Source organism: Gymnodraco acuticeps, unplaced genomic scaffold (assembly GCF_902827175.1).
Source record: "Gymnodraco acuticeps unplaced genomic scaffold, fGymAcu1.1, whole genome shotgun sequence".
NCBI lineage: Eukaryota > Metazoa > Chordata > Actinopteri > Perciformes > Bathydraconidae > Gymnodraco > Gymnodraco acuticeps.
Window position 1 is genome coordinate 579,973 of NW_022992308.1, and position 22,360 is coordinate 602,332.

The following is a 22,360-nucleotide window of genomic DNA, read 5'->3' on the forward strand; positions in this document are numbered from 1 at the left end:
ACCATTAAGAATGACCATGCTGCAATAAATCAGTAATTACAGAGGTCTGTAATTTATTAGAGAAATACTGCAGGCAGAAGCTATCCGTAGGGGAGCATACTGTACTTGTTAATCATGATCTTAAAGTCAAATGTACGCTTCACCCAAATCCTCAATAATTTTGACATTTTGGGTGGTTTGTCAGACATCTAAATGTGTCGTAAGTTGCCATTAATTGGGTGTTTGCCTAAATTAATCGCTCTCTATTTTTGTGATTCATTCATTAATATATTTAAGGAATTATGTAATGTTTTAATAAGTAGTGTAGAGCAATATCATAATCCGAACCGTCAATTGTAATTGCATTATTGTCAGTACAACATCCTTTTTTAAATGACTGCAATCAACTAAAAGTCTAATCTTTCAATTCATACATTGCACTTTTTAAGTACCGTCAGTATGTTAAGGTTCTACTAGCTACCTAACTTTAATAAACAACCTTGTACAAAGAAGATGGGGGGTAAATAACATGTGAAAATGTGTATGAAAAAACATATTTGCTTGGAAGTTAAACATTTTTTTGAATGGCACATTATTAAATATGCTGAGGAGCAAATCTGATGATTGTAAGGTAAAATCTCACCGGTTAAAGATGTTGTGTGGCTCATGTTCACTCTGTTAACCTCTCAAAGATGGCTCAAAGTAACACCCAGGTCGCTCATAAGAACACCAAGTCCTAGCTTCAGTGAAAATAAAAGCCAAAACCACAAACAAATCGTCTCTCTTCCTCCGTTTTATTGCAGCCGAGGTCACACATGACCAGTAAAGCAGATATTGTCGGGCGGTAAAGGGGGTCCAGAGGGTCGTTGAGGGGGATTACAGCTGTGTTCGTAAGATAACACAACGGCAAGAGCCGGTGTAATTCCTCTACGCACTGAATGAATTAGTTTCTGATGTGAGGCCGCCCACTAAGGGAAAAACAGAATTACATGCATCAAAGGCGTGATCACAGTTTCACCATCAGTAAGGAAAAGATGCATTTATTATCAATGTGTTGTTATGTGTTTGAGGCGTGTGCGACCATATGCCATTGAATGTTTTAATAATGGACATTTAGCTGCACCCGGTGTAACAGAAAGAGATCCAATATGGACTGCAAACATCAGTTTCCATTGAAGTAACTCCCAATTGATGCTTTGACTTACTGCGGGTGTCCATTATCTGACACTTTGTGATATAAGTGGGCTGTTTGCCATAAGTGGCCTGCAGGTGACTGTATTTTATACACAGTGCAAAGCTGATTCAAGGGTAAAACACCACAGATAATGTACTTCCATAAATCCCTTACGCTCTAACCTCTGGTTCCTGGAAAACTTTTCTCCCCATTAGTGAGATGACGAGTTGTCCTTGACAGGTCAAGAGCTGTATTGATGATATCATAGTGTGCTCAAGTAAAACATCAAATTAAAACCTTGACAGTAGTCAAACCAAGTTTTTCGTTAGACACATTTAGTAGTTTGAGCTTTGAACGTTATTGGTAAAAAGCCCAAGGATATTTTGGGCTGCATTGGTGCACAGCTTCATACTGAGAATTACTTTTGAAAGGTTGCAGGTTGGACTATACATCTTAAAGAAAGTTTTCTCATAAAAAATGGTGTCTCAAGTGTGCAATCAAAAGCCAGGTTTTAAAATCAACCTTATTAAAGTGGAAAATATTTGACATAAGCTCCTCACAGGACTAATGGTTGATTGCAGAACTCTTTACACCTATTTTTATTAAATGAATGGCAATGGGATACCTAACACATTACAAGTAGACAGGCTTTGAAGGAAATGTTTCAGAAAGTAGTCTGAGCCATATTCATCTGACTCCATTAGATCTTATCCTGAGCTGTTAATTAACTCAACCTCCTTTACTTGATTCAATCAACGGCCTGCCAGGCATTTGTCTTCCACTGAGAGGACAGATTCATCCTAGTTCAAATCATGTCATTGAGGATAGACTATTCATTAACAGTAATGTTTACCGTTTTATATTGTATCCAAATGTATAGGAAACATAGCAGAAATATATATACAATTGCTAATGATTTCTGAATAGTATATAGAGTTATTGTGGCAATCCTGTCTGATCATAGTTTTTAGATTCACATTTTCTTTTTAAGGGTAAATCATTTTTGGCATCTTTTGACGTACCTCTGTACACAGGTCTGAACGGGACTATTTCAATGTATTATGATCAAGGTTGAATCAATGTTTAGATCAAATGCGTTTATCATGTTACACTTAACTGTAGTTGTTAAGCAACTCCACAGTAAAGGGTGACGTTCAGCTGATTAAATGTATATTTGAACTGCCCAATGCAAGATAAATAAAAGCAAAATAACAGAATAATTGCTGTGTGTTGCATTAGCAGTAAAATAAATCCTTTGATCGGACAGTTCAAATTGTCCTTTCAAGGTAATAGTTATAATTCATTGGCCTAATCTCAATGACGTCACATTTCAAAGTCACATTGACTAAAAGTTTCCCAGTTGAGAAATATTCAATGTGACATTTTATTGCCTCCTCTTTGGAGGACACAACTTGGATGTCTACTATGATTCTCAAAAGACGTGATTTTATTGTGTTATTGTATTTGGTGACGTCCACACTATTAGTCATGCATGGCAATATAATAGGTTATCTCAGGCCACACAAAGACTCAGGGCTTCCTAACAATCCATAACAGGGCTGGATCTCTTTATCAGGGTGAACAGACCCTGTGTGAATCCTGAACGTATTCTTTCTCTCACTTTGGTGCTTGACCACAGAGACTCCCTCCATTTGTCTGTGTTTCCTCACGAGACGCCCACATTGTTTCCAGAAAGAGTGTGTACAAATCCTGTCGTTCTCTTTGGAGGAGGGATATTTGCTTTTCAATAAATGGGTGGTAAACTCGAGAAATGTGTCATGGCTGTGTCGATGACACCGGGTCATGCTTCAATTCCTCCAGCTATTCTAGAAACATTTTTCATCTTAATAAAATGTGTCTTCAGTATAAGGCGTATAACACCAAGAAAAAATGATATTCAAATCCCTTTTGGTACTGGGGTTGCTTATCTTTTCCACAATGGAGTACAGGGGTATTATTGCAAATGTGTGAGGGAAGATATGAAACCAAATCTCAATCTGTATGTGCGCAAGATTTGTGAATGTGTACAAGAATCTCTGAATGACAGAAATCTGTAAATGCATTTTCAGAATGTGATAGTGTATACGAGGATATTTTTAATCTAAATCAGCTGTAACTCTTTAAGTTATTACCTGAACACCAGCCATTTACTTTTTATGACGCCAAATTCGTTTTTTTACCACTATGCTAAAAAATAAGGAAGGCACTTGCCTATACAGATCACAATGTCCACCTCTTAACAAAAAAATCTTATACAAAAGCTGGAACTTAATCCTTTTAAACAGATCATCAGTGAAATCCCTAATCTTAGCAGTAGTTTTAAAACACTTAACAACAGTGTATATTTGGTCCAAGTAGTGGATGTAAGCACCTTGAAAGAAGTGTTGCATCACTACAAAACACTGTATACTGTGAAATTCAACAAACATGGTAACTGGTTAATGTTCAGTAGAAGGAACGTTGCACCAACATAAACAAATCTTAACATCAAAGTAGCTCAAAATATTTTTCCCCTTATTAGAGCTGACAGTTACCAGTTATTGGGGGTTTTTCCGAGGCAGGATCAATACAAAAACCGGCAAGGGTTTCTTGCATTAGAACACAGAAAATAGTGCCCCTTGTTCCTTTATTTCCAAATAATGTACTTATTAATTAACTGAAGTTGGTACATTTACACACAACACATTTATGTTATACCCTACAAAGATTATTGAGTAATTATATTTAGCCAAAATTACATAAGCAGCAGAAAATAACAGAATTTATTTTAGGATTTTTTCATAATTATAATTATTAATATTGTGAATGAAAACGTGATCACATGTGGCTAACATTTAAACTATAAGTGGAAGTGTTGCATCCTAGGCTTCATTTGGATTTGTTTTATTCTGGTGAAGTATTCAGTCCTTAATAATTTAGATACGCTGAGCTAGCACTTGCCTCCAAACTGTCAATGAATTCCAGTGATACAGAATCTTTTTTTTAACAGACTAGAAAATGTATCAACATAACAGTAAGGGAGGCAACTTCTACCTGTAGACATATACCAATTCTACATGTGCAGCACGAGTCAGAAGAGGACCGAGCATTTCACAAAGCATTGTTAGGCTGCATACCTTAAGGGTTTGATTCAGAAAGTCCCTGGTGCTCCATGGTGTCTTTGTCCTCACGCTTTTGGTTCCAGCCAGCAGCTTGATCAAGCGAAACAGGCTTGCGGCTATGCCTACAACTTCCTCTGTCCCCACTGTCATGTCCAAAATATGGGTCATGTAGAGTGCAGGGTGTGTGCGTGCGTGCGTGCGTGCACGTGTGAGAGATTCAGAAACAATTTCTGTATGACAATCAGCTTTAACTCTGCTGGGCTGAAACCTATCTATACAGATTGACAGAAAAACCCCAGTAGCTTTTATTCTCTGGTTTAAAAAGGCACAGGTGGACCATTACTGGGGCCAAGCACCATTGACTCCCCAACTGGCCTTTGGCTTTTCAGGTCTCTCTTTTAATGCAGTAAATGCTATAGTGGCAAGTTCCCCGGGGTCAAATTAGAAAGCCACTAAGCTATTTTCTCCAAATACAGAAACCATTAGCAGTTAATACCTGAAAGAGAGTAGCCAGAGAAAATGCAAAACTATGGAAGACTAAAGGGATAATACCATATATAGTACAGTATAAAAAATGGAAAACACAATTACATAAACCGCTTAAAGCTGTAATGGAAAAAATAGATGATGGCAGCTGTGAATGACCTGTGGTTAACAGGAAAACAAACATATGCTATCAGAGTATGTGATTTATTCCGCAACTGATGGGAGCTGACACCTCTATCCATATTCATATAGGTGCATTTAGCAAATGGAACACATTAATCATCACAGTCAAGCAGTCTACAGCCTCTAATTATATGTTCACTGTACACACGCTGTTGACTACTTCTGTAAGAATCCAGCTGGAGAGATTTCCCAGTGGCCTTTAAATCTGAAGGAGGACGGGGGAGGCAGAGTAGACATGTGGAGGCACACACAGATGATGACACCCCTTTTCCATAAACTAAAATGCACACTCTGCAAAGTGTAATCACTGCATTTCATTACTTGACTTCACTACATGGAGAGGATGAGAGAGACAAGTATCCTGCTTTGATCATGGTGTTTATTCCCCCTAGGTGAACATCTCAACTCACTGCAAGGCACATAACAGCAGCATTAATGGAACTGCATCAGCAATGATACCTTAAAGCAAAATAAGTGCTGCACTTGTAGATGATGAGAAGAGAGATCTAGACATATATAGGTTCAATACATTTGCATGAATCTAGATGTATTTTCTGTTTGATCCAGGAAAACTAAATTATTGTAGGGCTTTATAGTGCCCACATGACTAACAAACCTTTTGTGGTGAGGAGCTGACGACTGTGTCAGGATAAAGCTACGTCCATCTCGAGCCCCTAAGCAGACGCATCAAAGCAATCTTCTGCAGTCAGTATAGTCTCTATCAGATTTCCTGCTAGCTCTGTTTCAGAGTGACAGGAGGCAATTCGTGCTGATATCAGATCTTTGAGAAGGTGGCCTGAATATAGAGATGCTTGGAGAGACCTCTGGAAGATGGGTAGAGGAGGATAGATTCATCTCCCTTGAGGGGAAAGGTCAGTTCCTCAGGTTTGTCACAGATATTGCCGTTTAAACTGAGACTGTCGGAAACCCTTTGTGTTTTTTATTTGGCTTTGGGGGAGAGCTAACAGGAGGGAAAAGCTGATCTCTTAATATCCCCATAAATACACATCCCCTCTCAATGTGTAATATGTATGACCAGTAGGAGAGGGGGCAGTTATTTAAAGGAATGCTTATAAAAATGTTGAAAGCTGACTATGATAATCAGCTTTGCTCCATTCTCATTTTACACAGTTGAGTGGAGTAAAAAAATAGTATAAAAATAAGGTCATTCTGTTTCTTAAAGAAGTCAAAATGAGCAGATTTGCTTGTGATCATGTTTTTGTCCCGCACATCAGAGGAGAACAACAGGAAACTAAATGTTTCTCTGTTTACTGCTCTTCTGGGAGTGTTTGAGTTCAAATAAAGACCATCTTTATCCATCTCCAGTGTGAGTTTTAAATATTGATGTACAATCAAACTAAAAAAAGCATTCAACCAGCCAGCAGTGTTAATGACAATATGTCCGATCATTACACTATCACAATCCCTGTATCTAAATAGCATACAGTAAAATATAATGGGTCTGATATACCCACATGTTTGTGTTATACATTTAAATTCAGTGCCTCATATTCCCATGTTTGATTTTTAAATGAGGAATCTTTTTTGCAGTATTGCTAGATGTGTGGGTTGAACAATGTATTCTCCCGTGACGTTATGACAGCAGAAGTAGCAATTAGGGACTGGAGAAAGTTTGGAACTGTTTCCTTCAGTTTTAATCACACAGAAACTCAGAAGAAATTATTCACAAGGAAAGGATATTATATTTCACACAAATAGGAATTTGAAGTCACTAGACCAGGATGTATTGTGAGTGCCAGAGTTTAGTTTAGGTTGCATGGGAAAAGCCCAAGGTGGAAGTTGGAGTTCAGCGTAGTAGAAATGAGCCATCGTGAGCATAAATCTGTCATGCAGCCGCAGCTCGTTTTTCCCTCGTCATTACTGTGCCACAAGCCTAGAAACATAATTTCTGCTGGGTACTCCAGAGATGTCAAGCCTCACTCCCACAACATTAAAGATTGCATTACAAATTAGAACGCATGAGCAATGGCAGAGAGTTGCGATTTTCTCAGCGTTAGCATGGTTTAATCTTAATCATTAAACCCTGGTGATTGCATAGAGAGAATAAAACAGTAGAGTCTACCATAAGCATTGGCTCATGGCTGAACTAATTATGCTTTACTACAAAACAAAAGATCAAAGATAACTGAAAAAAGAATGGAAAAAGTTCAAAGACATGGATGGTATCTAAATCAAGCCAAGTAAACAATATCCAATGGGAATAAGTCCTCAGCCACTATTTGAGATATCTTAAACCCCCAACTATCTTTGTTCTTCTCTGCTTTTAGATGTCTAACCCTTTGATCCACACATAAACGGAGGTGTGTAAAAATAGTGACAAGGTTCCTGAAGCAATTTACTACACAATATTTTACATATGCATCTTTTATTTTCACTTGAACATATAACAGAGACCATGAAAAGACCAAAGCAATCAAACATTGATCCTACATATCAGTATTGTACGAGTGGCCAAAGCCTAAAGTAGCATTCCTCTGTACCATAGACCTCCAATGTTTTCCAGGAATTATTAAAAACACATTAGGCAAGGCAAGGCAAGGCAAGTTTATTTATATAGCACTTTTCAACACAAGACAATTCAAGGTGCTTTACAAAAAATGAAAGAGATTAAGAAAATGGCATTTAAAATCAGTCATTAAAAAGAAAAGCTAATAAAATAAACATTAAAAGAAAAAAAAATACATGGCAGTCAATTAAACATTAAAAGAAAAAAGTACATGGATAAAAGTTACAGTGCAGTCTAAGATATGAATAGTTCAATTAAAAGCAGCGACAAAAAGAAAAGTCTTCAGCCTGGATTTAAAAGTATTCAGAGTTGCAGCGGACCTGCAGGTTTCTGGGAGTTTGTTCCAGATATTTGGAGCATAATAACTGAATGCTGCTTCTCCATGTTTAGTTCTGACTCTGGGGACAGGAAGCTGACCAGTCCCTGAAGACCTGAGAGATCTGGATGGTTCATAATTTAGCAGGAGGTCAGAAATGTATTTTGGACCTAAACCATTCAGTGCTTTATAAACCAGCAGCAGTATTTTGAAATCTATTCTTTGACACACAGGAAGCCAGTGTAAAGACTTCAGAACTGGAGTGATGTGATCCACTTTCTTAGTGTTAGTGAGGACTCGAGCAGCAGCGTTCTGAATTAGCTGCAGCTTTCTAATAGATTTTTTAGTGAGACCTGTGAAGACACCATTGCAGTAGTCGAGTCTACTGAAGATAAAAGCATGGACAAGTTTTTCCAAATCCTGCTGTGACATTAGTCTTTTAATCCTAGATATATTCTTTAGGTGATAGTAGGCTGATTTAGTAACAGTTTTAATGTGACTGTTGAAACTCAGGTCAGAGTCCATGACTACACCTAGATTTCTGGCTTTATCTGTTGTTTTGAACATTGCACACTGAAGCTCAGTGCTAACTTTTATACGTTCTGACTTGGCTACAAAAACCATTACCTCAGTTTTATCTTTGTTTAATTGGAGAAAGTTCTGACACATCTAGTCATTGATTTGTTCAATGCACTTACTCAGTGTTTGAATTGGAGCATAGTCTCCTGGTGAAATTGTCACGTAAATGTGTGTGTCATCTGCATAGCTATGGTAACTTATTTTGTTGTTCTTCATTATCTGAGCCAGTGGTAGCATGTAGATGTTAAAGAGAAGAGGCCCCAAGATGGAGCCTTGAGGAACCCCACATGTCATATTTGTCAACTCAGATGTGTATTTACCTATAGAAACAAAGTTGTTTCTGTCCTTTAAGTAGGATTCAAACGAATTCAGAACTGTTTCCGAAAGTCCCACCCAGTTTTCCAGTCGGTCTAGTAATATGCTGTGGTCAACAGTGTCAAACGCAGCACTGAGATCTAATAATACTAACACTGAAGTTCTGCCACTGTCTGTGTTTAAGTGGATGTCATTAAAGACCTTTACAAGAGCAGTCTCAGTGCTGTGGTTTGGACGAAAGCCTGACTGGAACACATCAAAACAGTTATTTAAATGCAAGAAATTACTCAACTGTTGAAAAACAACTTTTTCAATGATTTTACCTAGAAATGGCAGGTTTGATATGGGCCTGTAATTGTTCATTACTGAAGCATCTAGATTATTCTTTTTTAAGAGCGGTTTAATGACTGCAGTTTTCAGGGCCTGTGGAAAAATACCTGAGTGAAGAGATTTGTTTACTATATGAAGTAGATCTGAGGCCATGCAAGGCAAAACATCTTTGAAAAATCCTGTTGGAATAATATCAAGGCAGCAAGAGGAGGATTTCAGAAGTTGAATAATGTCCTCTAGGTTTTTATCCTTAATCTGATGGAATTGTGTCATGGTGTCTGAATTTATATTAGGTAGACATAGGGACAACACATTTGCTGTTCCTGATGCAGAGGCACTGACTGCTTGTCTGATTTTCTGAATTTTGTCAGTGAAAAGGGAGGCAAAATCATTGCACGCCCTGGTGGATAGAAATTCAGAGGCGACTGACACTGGGGGGTTAGTTAGTCTGTCGACGGTAGCAAACAAGGCACGTGCGTTGTTTTTGTTTTTGGTAATGATGTCAGAGAAGAACGATTGTCGTGCGTTTTTCAATTCCAAATTATAAAGGCCAAGTCTCTCTTTATAGATTTCAAAGTGAACCTGGAGATTTGTTTTTCGCCACCTGCGTTCAGCTTTTCGACATTCTCTTTTTTCTGTTTTCACGGTCATGGCCTTTCTCCATGGAGATATTTTCTTGACAGACACTTCCTTTAACCTAGTTGGAGCAATGGCATCTATAACATTTTTAATTTTTGAATTAAAATGATCTACTAGCTCATTTACTGAGATGTTGGCAGGGGCAAGTGTGGAAGAGAAATTCTGAGTAAACATTTCTCTAGTATTTTCAGTTAAATATCGCTTTGTGGTTACCTCTTTTTGAACATTTTTGTGAACAGAAATAGAGCTCTCAAAGAAAACACAGGAATGGTCAGAGAGTGCAACATCAGTCACCACAACCTTAGAGATATTCACACCCTTTGAGATAATTAAGTCCAGAGTGTGCCCCTTATTGTGCGTGGGCTCCGTCACATGCTGAGTCAGTCCATAGCTATCAAGAACACAAAACAGTTCTTTAGCCCCTCTGTCCTGGGGGTTGTCAACATGGATGTTAAAATCACCAACAATGACTAGACGGTCAAAGTCAATACACACTATAGACAGCAGTTCAGTAAAGTCATCAAAGAAGCTTGCACAGTATTTGGGTGGTCTATAGATATTTAGGAACAGAGCTCGAGAGGAGCATTTCAGCCGAAGGGCCACATATTCAAAAGAATCAAAGTTTCCATACGCTGTCTTCCTGCATTGAAGGGAATCATTGAACAGAATAGCAACTCCACCCCCTTTCTTATGCATTCTTTCCTGACTCATAAAACTAAAGTTGGGAGGGGTTGATTCGATAAGAACAGCTGCACTGTTATTTTGTTCAATCCAAGTTTCTGTTAAAAACATAAAATCGAGATTGTGCTCAGTGATAAAATCATTGATTAAAAATGTTTTTCCTGCCAAAGACCTGACATTTAATAAAGCTAGTTTAAGTTTGTTAAACACACTATCAGTCATGTTTTTTGTAACAAGCTGTGGCTGACATGGAATCACTGCTAAATTAGATACACTCACACAAACATTTGAGCGCTTCCTGTTTCTATGATTCACCGCTCTTAATCTATTACCTATCAACACAGATATCGGCAAAGCTACTTGCAGGCAGGGCCCCGACATGTCCTGGAAAGAGTTGAGAGTGCCATACGCCCTTGAGCCTGGACCCATCACATATCAGTAAGAGTTTGTTGTGTTTTGTACACACACATCCTTATCAGGCTTCGGAGACTGCAGATGCCCCCTCGAAGGGAGGGGAGGTGGTCGACGTAGGCACGGTGATGGAGACGGGCGAGATGGTGCGGGGGTAGAGGACATGCTGCCAGGGGGGGGAGGTGGTTGACGTAGGCGCGGTGATGAGGACGGGGGAGATTGTGCGCGTCTCCGCGGTGATTTTGGTGGGCGTCGTTGAGGAGCGGGGGTAAAGGACATGGTGCCAGTCCTGCGTATCGCCTTCGTTTGGTCTTTGAACTCCAGGAAGGAATCGGTGCCAACCCTCTGTATCTCCTTTGTGTGTTCATCGATCTCCAGGAGGGTGGGCGAGGGTGAAAGGGTGAACGGAGTATCCTCAAAGGCGTTGACAGGGGGGGGGGTGACGGGCAGTGGAGACTCCTCCATTTGTCTCATAGGTCTCCCATAATCAGAACATTCCTCAGGCGGGTGCAGTGATAATTCTTCAGGGTTTTCTGCGTGATGTGTTGTGTCTTTCTCCTGTTTTGATTCCTCTTGCCGCTTGTCCTTGGCAGAGGGAACAGATTGATGACGCAGGCAGTTGAATATGTTAGAGATAAACAATTTCACTCCTGACTTGTTCAGGCAAACTCCATTTGCCTTGAAAAGATGTCTGCGATCCCAGAAAAAGTTAAAATTGTCAATAAAATGAACAGAATGGTCAGTACAGGCCGTTGAAAGCCAGGTGTTCAGTGCAAACAATCTGCTGAATCTCTCCACTCCTCTTCTGACTGGCGGTAGAGGGCCACTGATGAACACCTCTGCATTTAGAGAGCTGGCAGTTTCCAACAAACATTTAAAGTCTTCTTTCAGCACTTCTGACTGTTGTTTCACAACATCATTTGTTCCAATGTGCAGTACCACATTCTTCACAGTCGGATGTTCAGCCCCAATATGCAGGATCTTCTCAGCCAAGTCAGAGACCACATCCTTGGGAAAACAGAGTACTTTGGTATTGTTCTTATTACACAGACCTTTTACATCTCTTACAGCAGAGTCACCCACAATCAGAGTTTCAGGCCCAGTCGTTAGCTTTCCCTCTAGCCTTTTACTTTTAGAGTAGCTATTGGTCCTTACCCTGCTGCGTGAAGAGGACAGGTTATCCAGGTCATCAGATCTCCGGTTCTCGGTCAGCGGAGCGCATCTGTTCTGGATTGGCACACTTGTTGGTTTAGGAGGATTGTTTGTAATTCTCCCTTTAGCAGCTGTCCACTGCTGTTTCCTAGTATGAATAGGGGTTGAAGAGGCGCTCTTCCTGGGTGATAACAATGCAGGCCAGCCGGTCGCATCACAGATTTCGGAGCTCTGGGCTCTGCCTGTTATCCGTCCTCCCAAATCCCATGGAAATGATTTACTCTTAGGCTTTGCACCCAGAGAGTTCCAGGGAGGACTACCACTTGTAGATTTATTACCCGGTACACAGCCCTCCTGTTCCTTGGAATCCTTGTAGCTGCTAACTAGCTGTGAGTTAGCATACCCTTCTCCATTATTTTGCAACACTGGTAAAGTCGTGTCATTCCCACGACATAGTCCATTCATTTCCACGTTAACTTCCAACCGTTGCATTTTCATTTCCAACACAGCCATCTTCTGTATAAGTTTCTGGAAGTCATCTGTAGAGAACGGAGGCATTTTGCTACCAACTAGCTAAATAGCAGTAGCCTACCAGGCTTTAGCTGTTGCTAGGCCACGCTATTGTAAGACTGACGTCGTCGTAAAAATGTTGAAATATGGCTGAAACCCTCCGTCTATTTACGAAGATAAACTGTCCCAGTGATAAGTTAATGTCCAGGAGCCGCTGCTCGAAGTTTTCAGAGAATAAGAATAGGAAAATCAGCATAAAAAGTAAGCAGAGGCAAGAGCAAGCAGAAAAGCGTCTGCACTGTAAGAAAGATAAGCAAGCAGACATTAATGAGCCACATCGTTACATCGCCGACATGTTGCCTCATTACATTGAACATGGGGCTGCAGTGATTTATTTTCAATCGATTCCACATACCGTACTGGTGCCATATGAAACGGCTCTGGGAATTGTTTTTATTGAGTTACGTTAGTTAAACAACTGCAGCTGTTTCATGGCTTTTTGTTTGCATTGTTAACCCTATCCATTAGTAAAAGCATTAGAACAGAATGTAGCCCGTTGTCCTTTTGTAACTGTAATCCATACATTAACAGTCTTTTGCTCAAACTCCTGCATAATCACAGATATCGCTCTACAGATAGAGGTCATATGCAAATATGTTTGAAATTCAAGAGTCATTTCAAATGCATCCATCTAATATTTTATCTACCGTAGATTGAATATGCATGTATGCCCTGTAGGCTTCTCCCATGACATCATAAACCATGAAACAATTTAGAGGAATCTGCCTTGGAAAGTAGACCTCTGTACTGAATAATTAATCTGCACATCGTTTCACCTCGGTCCTACTGAACTCTCACTTTTGTTGACATACATTAAGTGATTCCTTATGTAATTTCTCTCAACGTTTCACCTTCTCACTGCATCCCTTTAGGTTTAAGTATGTTTTCATCCTCATTCCCATTCAGCCTCAACTTGTGATCCATTTTTCTATCAACATCCAGATGTGATTTCTCTATTTGATGCTATCCAAGCTCCTTGAGAAGGTTTCTACTGTAGGAAGCTCTGTTTCCATGCGTGGAGAGGTGTCACTGTGCAGGAGTGGCAGTGGTCATGTCATTGAAGATAGATGTGCAAGGGGGAATTGCAATGTGCTTCAAATCCCATTCCCCAATGAGCCTATTGGTCAAAAAGGAAGAAAAGTAGCCATAGGCAATCAGATGTGAAGAAGGGTAGCATGGGTCATTTGAAGACAGAAAAATGACATGTCAATGTATTACCATGAAGCATGGTGTGGTTGAATGTATTTTTAATAAAAGGCCTGTCACTGATATGAGTCCATTCATATGGTTTGGTGGGTCCTCCAAATAAGAGCCTTTGGAGAGTGAAACTGTACCTAAGGCTCAAGTGGATGTCAAGGGCAATTGGAGAAGTAGGAAATTACGGAAATGTGTTTCAACACACTTTTGTTCTGTTCCCCATTATCCTAATGGAAATAAAAAGTTAGTAGGTTCATGCACGGATGTCTAATGGGCCTCATATCCCAGAGGGATTCCTTGTAGGAAACCACAGAACAGCCATATGATGTGCTTTTCTGATCACCAGCTTTTTAATGAAAAAAGCAATTAAAAATTATATTTTTTCACTCCATGGGCAAAATCCCATCTAATTAGAGATCATTTTCATTGGATTCATCGCAATCAGAGGCTCAATGAGGTCGTTGTTTCTAACTAAAAACAAGTCTTGAATCTTCATCTAAAAAAGGCAAGCACCGTACCATGGCTTTATGTTGTGAGATGATTGAAAAAGGAAGCAGTGAATTTTGTAGATTAAAATAAATGATGGTGTCTCACTGACCCCGCCTCCCCACCCACTCAACCCACTCCATGTATGTCCTCATACATTTGAGGCGTGTGTAATGTATACAGAATGACAGCTCCAGCTTCCTTTCTTTAACTATGGTTATATATTCCCTGTAACTAAATGATGCAGTACGCTGGAAATGGGTAGCAGTTGTGCTGCTTCTCATTCTTTGCAGGATTTTATTAAGGATAAATTGGTCAAAGGATCCATTTACCCTTTTTGCATCTTTATGTCATAACTGGATCTGAACATGCATCTCAAACAAGCTGCAACAGGCCAATAACGGCAGGAAGCATATTTATATTGGACGATTCTACAAACACCCCATAGTTTAAAATCAATACCACCACTCAAAACAATCACAGAAATGTGTGTTTCTTGTCTGGCACTAAAGGTTTGGGCTAAATATAATATACTGTAGTGTGTCTATCAGCCCCTGATTAGTTCTCTCTAGCCAACTATTATGGATTAACATTGTAAAAAGTAATTGTGTTGAATTTGCAACATATGGAGCGGTGTATCATTTAAATCCAAGGAGGTTTCAAACTTCTTGAAGGCTAAATTAGTGTCAAACAGTCTATAGTCAAAATACAACTATGAATTAAGTAATAAGGTGCTGCAGAGATTCATTTTAAATTATGTTCTACAGAATTAAGAAAATCTTCATTAAATATCCTCTTAAAAATAAGAAGATTTTAATATGTTTTCAATGAAAATGTGAATAACGCAGAAATTATAATTGGAATATCAGGCAAAATAATCGCAATTATATTTCCAAATTACTCATGCTTGATTAACACCTTATAATTATAAACGATATTTCTCACAATGGCTTTGGACCAAAACTGGCTGTTGATGTGGGAGATTTTTTTCTGTGAGGAGACATTTAAAAAGTGAAGCAACCATGGTCATGTATCCATGTTTGCAGAAATTGCCAACATGCTGTTTGCCTGAACCATTGGTCATGTGTACACATACTTTGATTAAAATAAATGGCTGACTGAAATGTTTGCCTAAAGCCAGGTGGGGTGGAATGGTAATCAAATGCAGGGTAGCTTTTCAGATGAGTTGCTCATACAGTGGCTTCCCGTGGTTGATTTGTTGACAGCAGAGTCCTGACAGGTGTGTCATAACAGTGTTTCACTCTCATAGCTGTAGAGTGCACAGGTTTTAGTGTATGTGAGCACAGGATGATGAACAACTGCCATACAAACTGCGTCCAGAATAGAAATGTGCCTGATCACCCGCAAAGTGTGCCAAGATTAAAACCATTGTGTTTAATGTCTATTTAGGCCTGTCCTCAGAGAGAAAACAGTACAGTAGTTTTAGCCGGCATACTGACATTTCACAGAAGACTAAATCATTTCAGAACAGCTGTTTGAATTAAACATATACATAACCATCTCCGTATTTCTAGCATTTGTAACTGTGTGTATGCAATCGTATTTCAGCATTGACTCATCTTTGCTGTCAAAGCCAAATAAAGTTACTCATTAACAAAAGTGACAGCCAAAACGTGCTCCATAGTGGGATGAAAGAAAGGAAGGCTTGTTACGTATTCTCGACAGCAGTCTGGCACAAAATGCTAAAATGAAAAGGGAAGTAGGGGGAAGTAAAAGGTCAGGCTCATTAAATGTCAGCAAAGAGCATCTTAATAATTGAATCACTCAGACAAAGAACCACATACTTTAGCTTTGAAGGGTTGAGGAACCACTTTCAGTAACACTTGTAGTTTTAAAGTTACTAGAAACTCAAAATATGAATTTGAAAATGACGGTTATACAGAATACTAACCTCAAAAGACCTAACATAAAAATACATTTGGATAAGATCCCTAGTATTTTGTCTACCAAAACAGCAGATGTAAAAAAAAAATTTAACAACCTGTTTTATTTCAAACAGTTGGGTTGGTACGTAAATCTTGAGATAATAAGTATTTTGATTGAGGCGGTTTCTTCTTTCACATATTCAGGGTTATAAGATAGCTAACGTTGAAGCATTGATGACACCTCACACAATAGTGAGGAGTCCAATTAAAAATGCATGGCGGTGGATCGAGAGGTGATGTAAGGCCTGAGGGAAAGCAGAAATCCTCAGCCCCTCCCACAATGCAGGGTGAATAGTTCAGCCTAGACCTCTCCACAGTGAGTTCACATAAACTATGATCACACTCTGAATGGCATCTGCAACATTTTTTTGTTGTTCTTTAAGTTCAGAAAATGAGAAAGAAAATATTTCAGACACTTCTGGAACCGTCCCAAAGATAAATGGGATAATTTTGCAAAAATGTTCCTAAATTTGTGTCTTTTTTCCCACATGTTTAAGAAATTAAACATATACGTTTTGTCCATTTAACAAAACAAAACGCTGCAAAGGTAAAGAATGTTGTCATTGGACCCAAGAACAGTTGTAACTTAGAAACAATAAAAGAAGGCCTCAATGGAAATGTTGTTTATTACATGTTAGGACCATATCTGATCATGTAAATGCATTCTATATATGCTTGTGTTGAATCAGTATCAAGAGCGCATAGGTTTTGTATTTCTACAGCTGAGGAATATCATACTGTTGTTTCATCACTGTGAATTTGCATCAACAAGGAAATACTCATACAGACAGCTCCACAGACCAAGGCTGCATTTCACCGGCAGTGCATGCTTTGATGAACAGTTTTGACTTCAAGCTCTGACTCATGAATGTAGTACATAATAGATATGAACCTTGCCTTATGGGTTAGACTTGCTATGCAAGCATTTGTAAGAATGATGATTTGACTAAAGTGAACTCCCTTTATGATTTTGACACCATAAATGTCATAATGCAGCTCAGTCATCAGCAGGCTGTGCTGATGCGTTCACAAATCTTTGCTTGAATCTTTGTTGTGCTACAGACCTGTTCTTTTTCTTTTAATATATCTTCAAAACTACACAATCATTTTTCCCTGAGAGCTTGTGACTGCATGTCAGAGAAAATCCCACTGGAGACCAAACAAGATGTTTTATTGTTTTGGGTTGATCCGTCAAAAAAACCTAACCTCAAGACAGCCAGTTTGTTATCAATGGCTTACTGAGAGCGTAAGAGCCTGAGCATCAATCCATCTCCCTGTGTACCTGTTTGAGTGTGTTACTGTGTGAGTGGAAGAGAGAGAGGGGCATGAAAGGAGGACCAATACACTGTACAACTAGTGGACTTTGGCTGGAAGCAGTGGAGTGGAGTCAGGGGACGGATGAGAGTTGAGCTTTATAATGTTAGAAAGGACCAGCTATGTGCTCTGCTCCTCTGGGAAAATCAACAAAGTGCTGGATGCTTTTGTTATTTTTCAGCCATACAGTAGATGTGCCTTCAGCGATGATAACTTTTGGGATGTATGGCAGTTACATTTTATTTGTAAAATGTAAAATGTCTTTGAGCATTAGGAAAAGCGATGTATTATTATTATTAAGTTGGTTGATGTCAGCTGTGCAGCAGGCTCAACATCCCTATAAACGTTGAAATTGTAAGTCATGAATAAGTGAAATGTTGCACTAAAGAGTTAAATAAAAGCTGCTGCTTGACGTCCCAAAAATACCCTCCTTAAAGTCCCCGATCCTGAAGCCCCTGACAATGCGGTTTATATGACTATAAATACAGCTAAGAGGCTGTAGAATTTGGTGGATCAGTGGCTGCCCACTCGTACTGTAAGAGCACAGGGCACCAGCAAATCTGTGCCTCGGAGGGGACTGAACCAGCCATCTGTACTGGGGAGCTACAGATCATGACAGATCGTGAACTGTTAACAATTGTATCAAAAGCATGTGGTGCAATCAGCTGTGCAGGGGCTGGTGAGAAATCACATTCATTATAAACCTTATATAACATTTTTCTCGTTGCCCCAGTCTTCTTTCTGTCTCACTTCCCCTCTTTACCTTCACTGTGGCCTATTGATTATCCCTTGCAGTGGCTCCTGAGCCTCACTGGAGCTTCTATCAACTCCTTCCTCCCCCCCGGTGTGACATTCAGAGCATTACAATTGAGTCATCAATCTGTCAGGCCTTACGCCAGCTAAGCCACGAGCCGTGGGAAGCACAGGAGACAGACAAGTTTACCTCTGCTTCTCTTTTGCTCCTCTGTAGTTAGGGCCTAACAACCAATAAGTGTCAGACATGATGTGAAATAGGTAATATTTTTGCTGCCAGCCGAGGCAAGCCATCCATCGTCATTTTTCACACTCATTTCCTCACCCACCGCTGGGTATTTTTTACTGATGACTGACTTGGTTATTGCTGTTGGCTCCTCACTCCGTTGGATTCTCATTGTTTTGTTACCACCACCCCCACTACCTCTCATATATACGCACAACCCTCTGCTGTTTCTCAAATCTTCCCCCTTTTCTTTGTCTTCTTATTTGTCCCACTCTCTCTCTCTCCCTCCCTGGGTCAGACTGAGCTCCTGTAAGGAGGATATAAAGCCCCCCAGCAGGGTAGGACCACAGCTGTCGCCTTCTGACTTCCTGGACAAGCTCATGGGGAGAACATCAGGATATGATGCTCGCATCAGACCCAACTTCAAAGGTAGAGAACATGCCCTCACAGTAGCCCTGAAGAAAATCAAATCCATAGCACCACAAGCACTAGAAGAAAAAAAGACCAGTGGATCTGGGCTTCAAAATCTCAACATCTGACCATTCTCCAGTGTATGTGCTTGTGCTGTATACTTTTTTGTCAGAAAGGTTTATATTTTTCTAAGATTTCTAGCTTTCCAGGACATAAATATTGCATCAGCTTGTCCACATTTTCAGCATGTTTGGATTTTACACAGAACTGATCAACCTAACAGCTGGCCGTCACCACAAACTGTTAATTAGATACTTTGTTGTTTGATGTTGGCTTAATTAAGAGACATAATATATTATACTACGCAGCACAAGCACCCTGCAACCCTGTCTCCCAATTATGTTCTGAAGAAAATATAATTGCTGCCTGAAGCATGTTTACTGGTAATGTTTTTTAAACCAGTAAAGGAATTGCTACTTTTTTGTACTAGCACAAGTGTTAGGGGATTTTAAAGTCTGACATTGGGATAAAATCAGCTGAACTGCAGCCAAATGCCTGTGTCTTTTTTAGAAAAATTACAAACCGGAAGGGAATTGAAAATGATATATATATTTCAGTTCCCTGATGGTGCTTCTTAGTTTTGCTTTGTATAGTTTGAAGCTTAGATAGCTTATTAGTTGTTGCACATTAAACATGATGAAAACAATTTATCCAAAACACAATTTAACTTGATTTATTGACAAAAAGAATCATGATTAAATGCCATTTCAGCTGAACTTAAACGTGATGGATAATGTTATACTCTGTAAGTTATTGAATCTCTATTGATTAGATTAGGTATTTGCTTTGAGTTTGGATTTGGCAAAGTTACGACCAAGGAGCGGTATGATTTTTGACAATTGAACATTTTAAAAGCAATTGTACGCCAAGGATAACAAAGTATCTTCATCGCCTGCATGAGCTGTCACAGCTGCTGCTCCAACTGCTGACTGTGTTGATGAGCAGGCAAAACCAATGAGCCAAACGACAAAAACTGACTTCCCATCGTCTCAGAGCTCCAGCACGCACCTGTCCCTTCTACCTCACGCAGCATATTATACTAACATCTCTCCCTCCATGCCCTACTGGGAAGGAGGACCTCACAGAAGGAAAATCTGTGTTCTGGCCATGAAAGCACTTTAATAGGGAAAAGTTCATTGTTTTGGTCGAATCTGGTAAATGAGTAGCATAATCATTTTATTTCAATAACGTAATGTCAGTGTTGTAAACTAATGATTTTATCAGAATGCAGGAAGATGGATCGCTACAACCTTCATTTGAACAAATCCAAAAGTTATCTGTCATTTAAGTATGAATCATCTTCTTGAAATGTTGGTTTCAGTTAATGTCAGAGATTTATTTTGGATGTAATTACCCTTCAATAAATGCTTGAAAAAACTGGTGCATTTAATGAACAGGCTCTTCAACAGCAACATTTTCAGCCAAAATGACTTTAGGATGAAAATAACAATGAATCTGATCTAAATGGTAAAAAGCAAAAAGGAGATGTAAAATATAAAAGGTAATTTTATAATCTCATGAATCCCCTCTGATGGAAAACTTGTATAGATTCAGTCTTGTTCTTTGTTTCCTCAGGCCCAGCTGTGAATGTCACCTGTAATATCTTCATCAACAGCTTTGGGTCAATCACAGAAACTACAATGGTAAGAAAACCAAAGAGATTTCAAATGCTTAACATATGTTAGACGGACAAATGTGTTTTCTTCTAAAAGAAAGGATAATGGTTTGTACTTTTTTTAACTGTATTTAGCACCTCCTCTTTCTTTCCAACTTCTTTGCTAATCCACTCAGTGCTGAAGCCATTCTCTCATATCTGTGTTTCCTGGAGCATAACAGTGCAACCTTCAGAGACCAATGGGTCACTGACATGCAGATAATGAACTGTCCACTCCGCAATTAAAATGAAAAATTGATCAAATGGATGAAAGGGGGTATGGGAGAGAGGACGAGGGGTTCAGGGAGAAAAAGGCTGTCCTCCAGTCTGCGTTTACAGCGTTATGGCTGCTGAGTCAGCACAATACAGTAGAGAACTGTTTAAGGGCGTCTGAGGGAGGCCCAGAGGGTCAGACCTCCAGCAGGACAGCCCACAGAACGACAACTCCAATGATGTCAATGCGCGCGCTGGTGAAGCATGCTTTTTATTCTGAGCAATGAAGTGAACGAGCAAGATGTGCAAAGCCCAAAGATGAATTCTGAATTAATTGCAGAGATTAGAATTCTAATTGAATTACTCATGTATGCTGGCTGCGGGCAGGGCTGATTGTGTTCTGCACTCGTCCCTCACATTGCTTGCATTGCCAACCCTCTGCTCACCAGCAGCTCATCGATGCAATGCTCCAACAAACAGTACACCATCATTCAATCAGTTATGAATATGTTCATGCATGGGCTTTTCAAAGAGAGTAATGCCTTTATTATTCTGAACCACTGAGGGTTACACTACAAATATGAATCATCTGCCATAACTCTAGTGCTTACACCAGTCAATGTCATCGGGAGATATGTAAAAAATGTTGTATCTGCGTTTTGAAGTACATCCTCACTGTATTAGAAGCTCAGATAAAAAATCTTGAAAAACATTAGTTCGTTTCAAATCTTCCTACAATAACTTTTAATTGTGGACAGCATACCTTATCATGGTGCTGCAATGTCAGAGTGTATTTCTGTATTGTATGAATTATATCATTGCACAGTTTTTGTATATTTAGACTTAAAGGTGATATTCCATCGTAGTAAGGGGGATTTTCAAAGTTCCATCATGGTTTTATCTTTGAGTCTAACAGCTTCAGTCATCTTAAATGTATGGTCAGATAGAAAGGACTCCAATCTTGAGCAGTAACAGAACATCGGGAATGCACAGAAAGATCCACTTCTAAGCTGTCTGTGTGTACTGCAACATCACTGATGGTATACGTTCTTCCACAGGATTACAGGCTTAATGTATTTCTACGGCAAAATTGGAACGACCCTCGTCTGGCGTACAGCGAATACCCAGACGACTCCCTGGACCTGGATCCATCCATGTTGGACTCTATCTGGAAACCTGATTTATTCTTTGCAAACGAGAAAGGAGCCAATTTCCACGAGGTCACCACTGATAACAAGCTGCTACGGATTTTCCAAGATGGCAGCGTTCTGTACAGCATTAGGTAACTAAAGATAAGATGTAGCTGCTGTATGAAGTGTCAAAAACTGCATATCCATCATTCATCTAACTGCTTAGGTATACATATGATTGTTTTACTCAGAAAGGCTACGGGGAAAATGTTCAATTAACATTTGTGTAAACCTGCTTTTGAAGCCACTATGACAAATATTGCTAAGCTTTTAAATATGTCTGCATTTTAATGTATAAGACCAACATGAAACTAGTGACTAAAGTAGGAATAAAATCGGTTTGTGTTATTTTAGAGGGCTCTTTTTGGGATAATATCTGTCAAATAAAGTGAGGAAAGTAGTGCAAATCCCTCGTGACCAGAATTATTTCAACAATTGAATTGCCAATCACAGAAGCCCCACTGCAC

General features: G+C 39.4%; 1 protein-coding gene across 5 annotated transcripts in view; it reads left to right on the forward strand.

Moving 5' to 3' along the window:
- glra4a (glycine receptor, alpha 4a) overlaps positions 1–22,360 on the forward strand; it is a 93,217-nt gene that overhangs the window by 49,447 nt on the left and 21,410 nt on the right. For 4 of the 5 annotated variants that reach the window (XM_034208195.1, XM_034208194.1, XM_034208196.1 and 1 more), the window contains exons 2-4: positions 18,664–18,794; positions 20,412–20,479; positions 21,762–21,985. In XM_034208195.1, coding sequence (XP_034064086.1) covers positions 18,664–18,794; positions 20,412–20,479; positions 21,762–21,985 — 423 coding nt within the window. The remainder of the gene's footprint in view (positions 1–18,663; positions 18,795–20,411; positions 20,480–21,761; positions 21,986–22,360) is intronic. The other variant, XM_034208197.1, reaches the window with a different exon arrangement.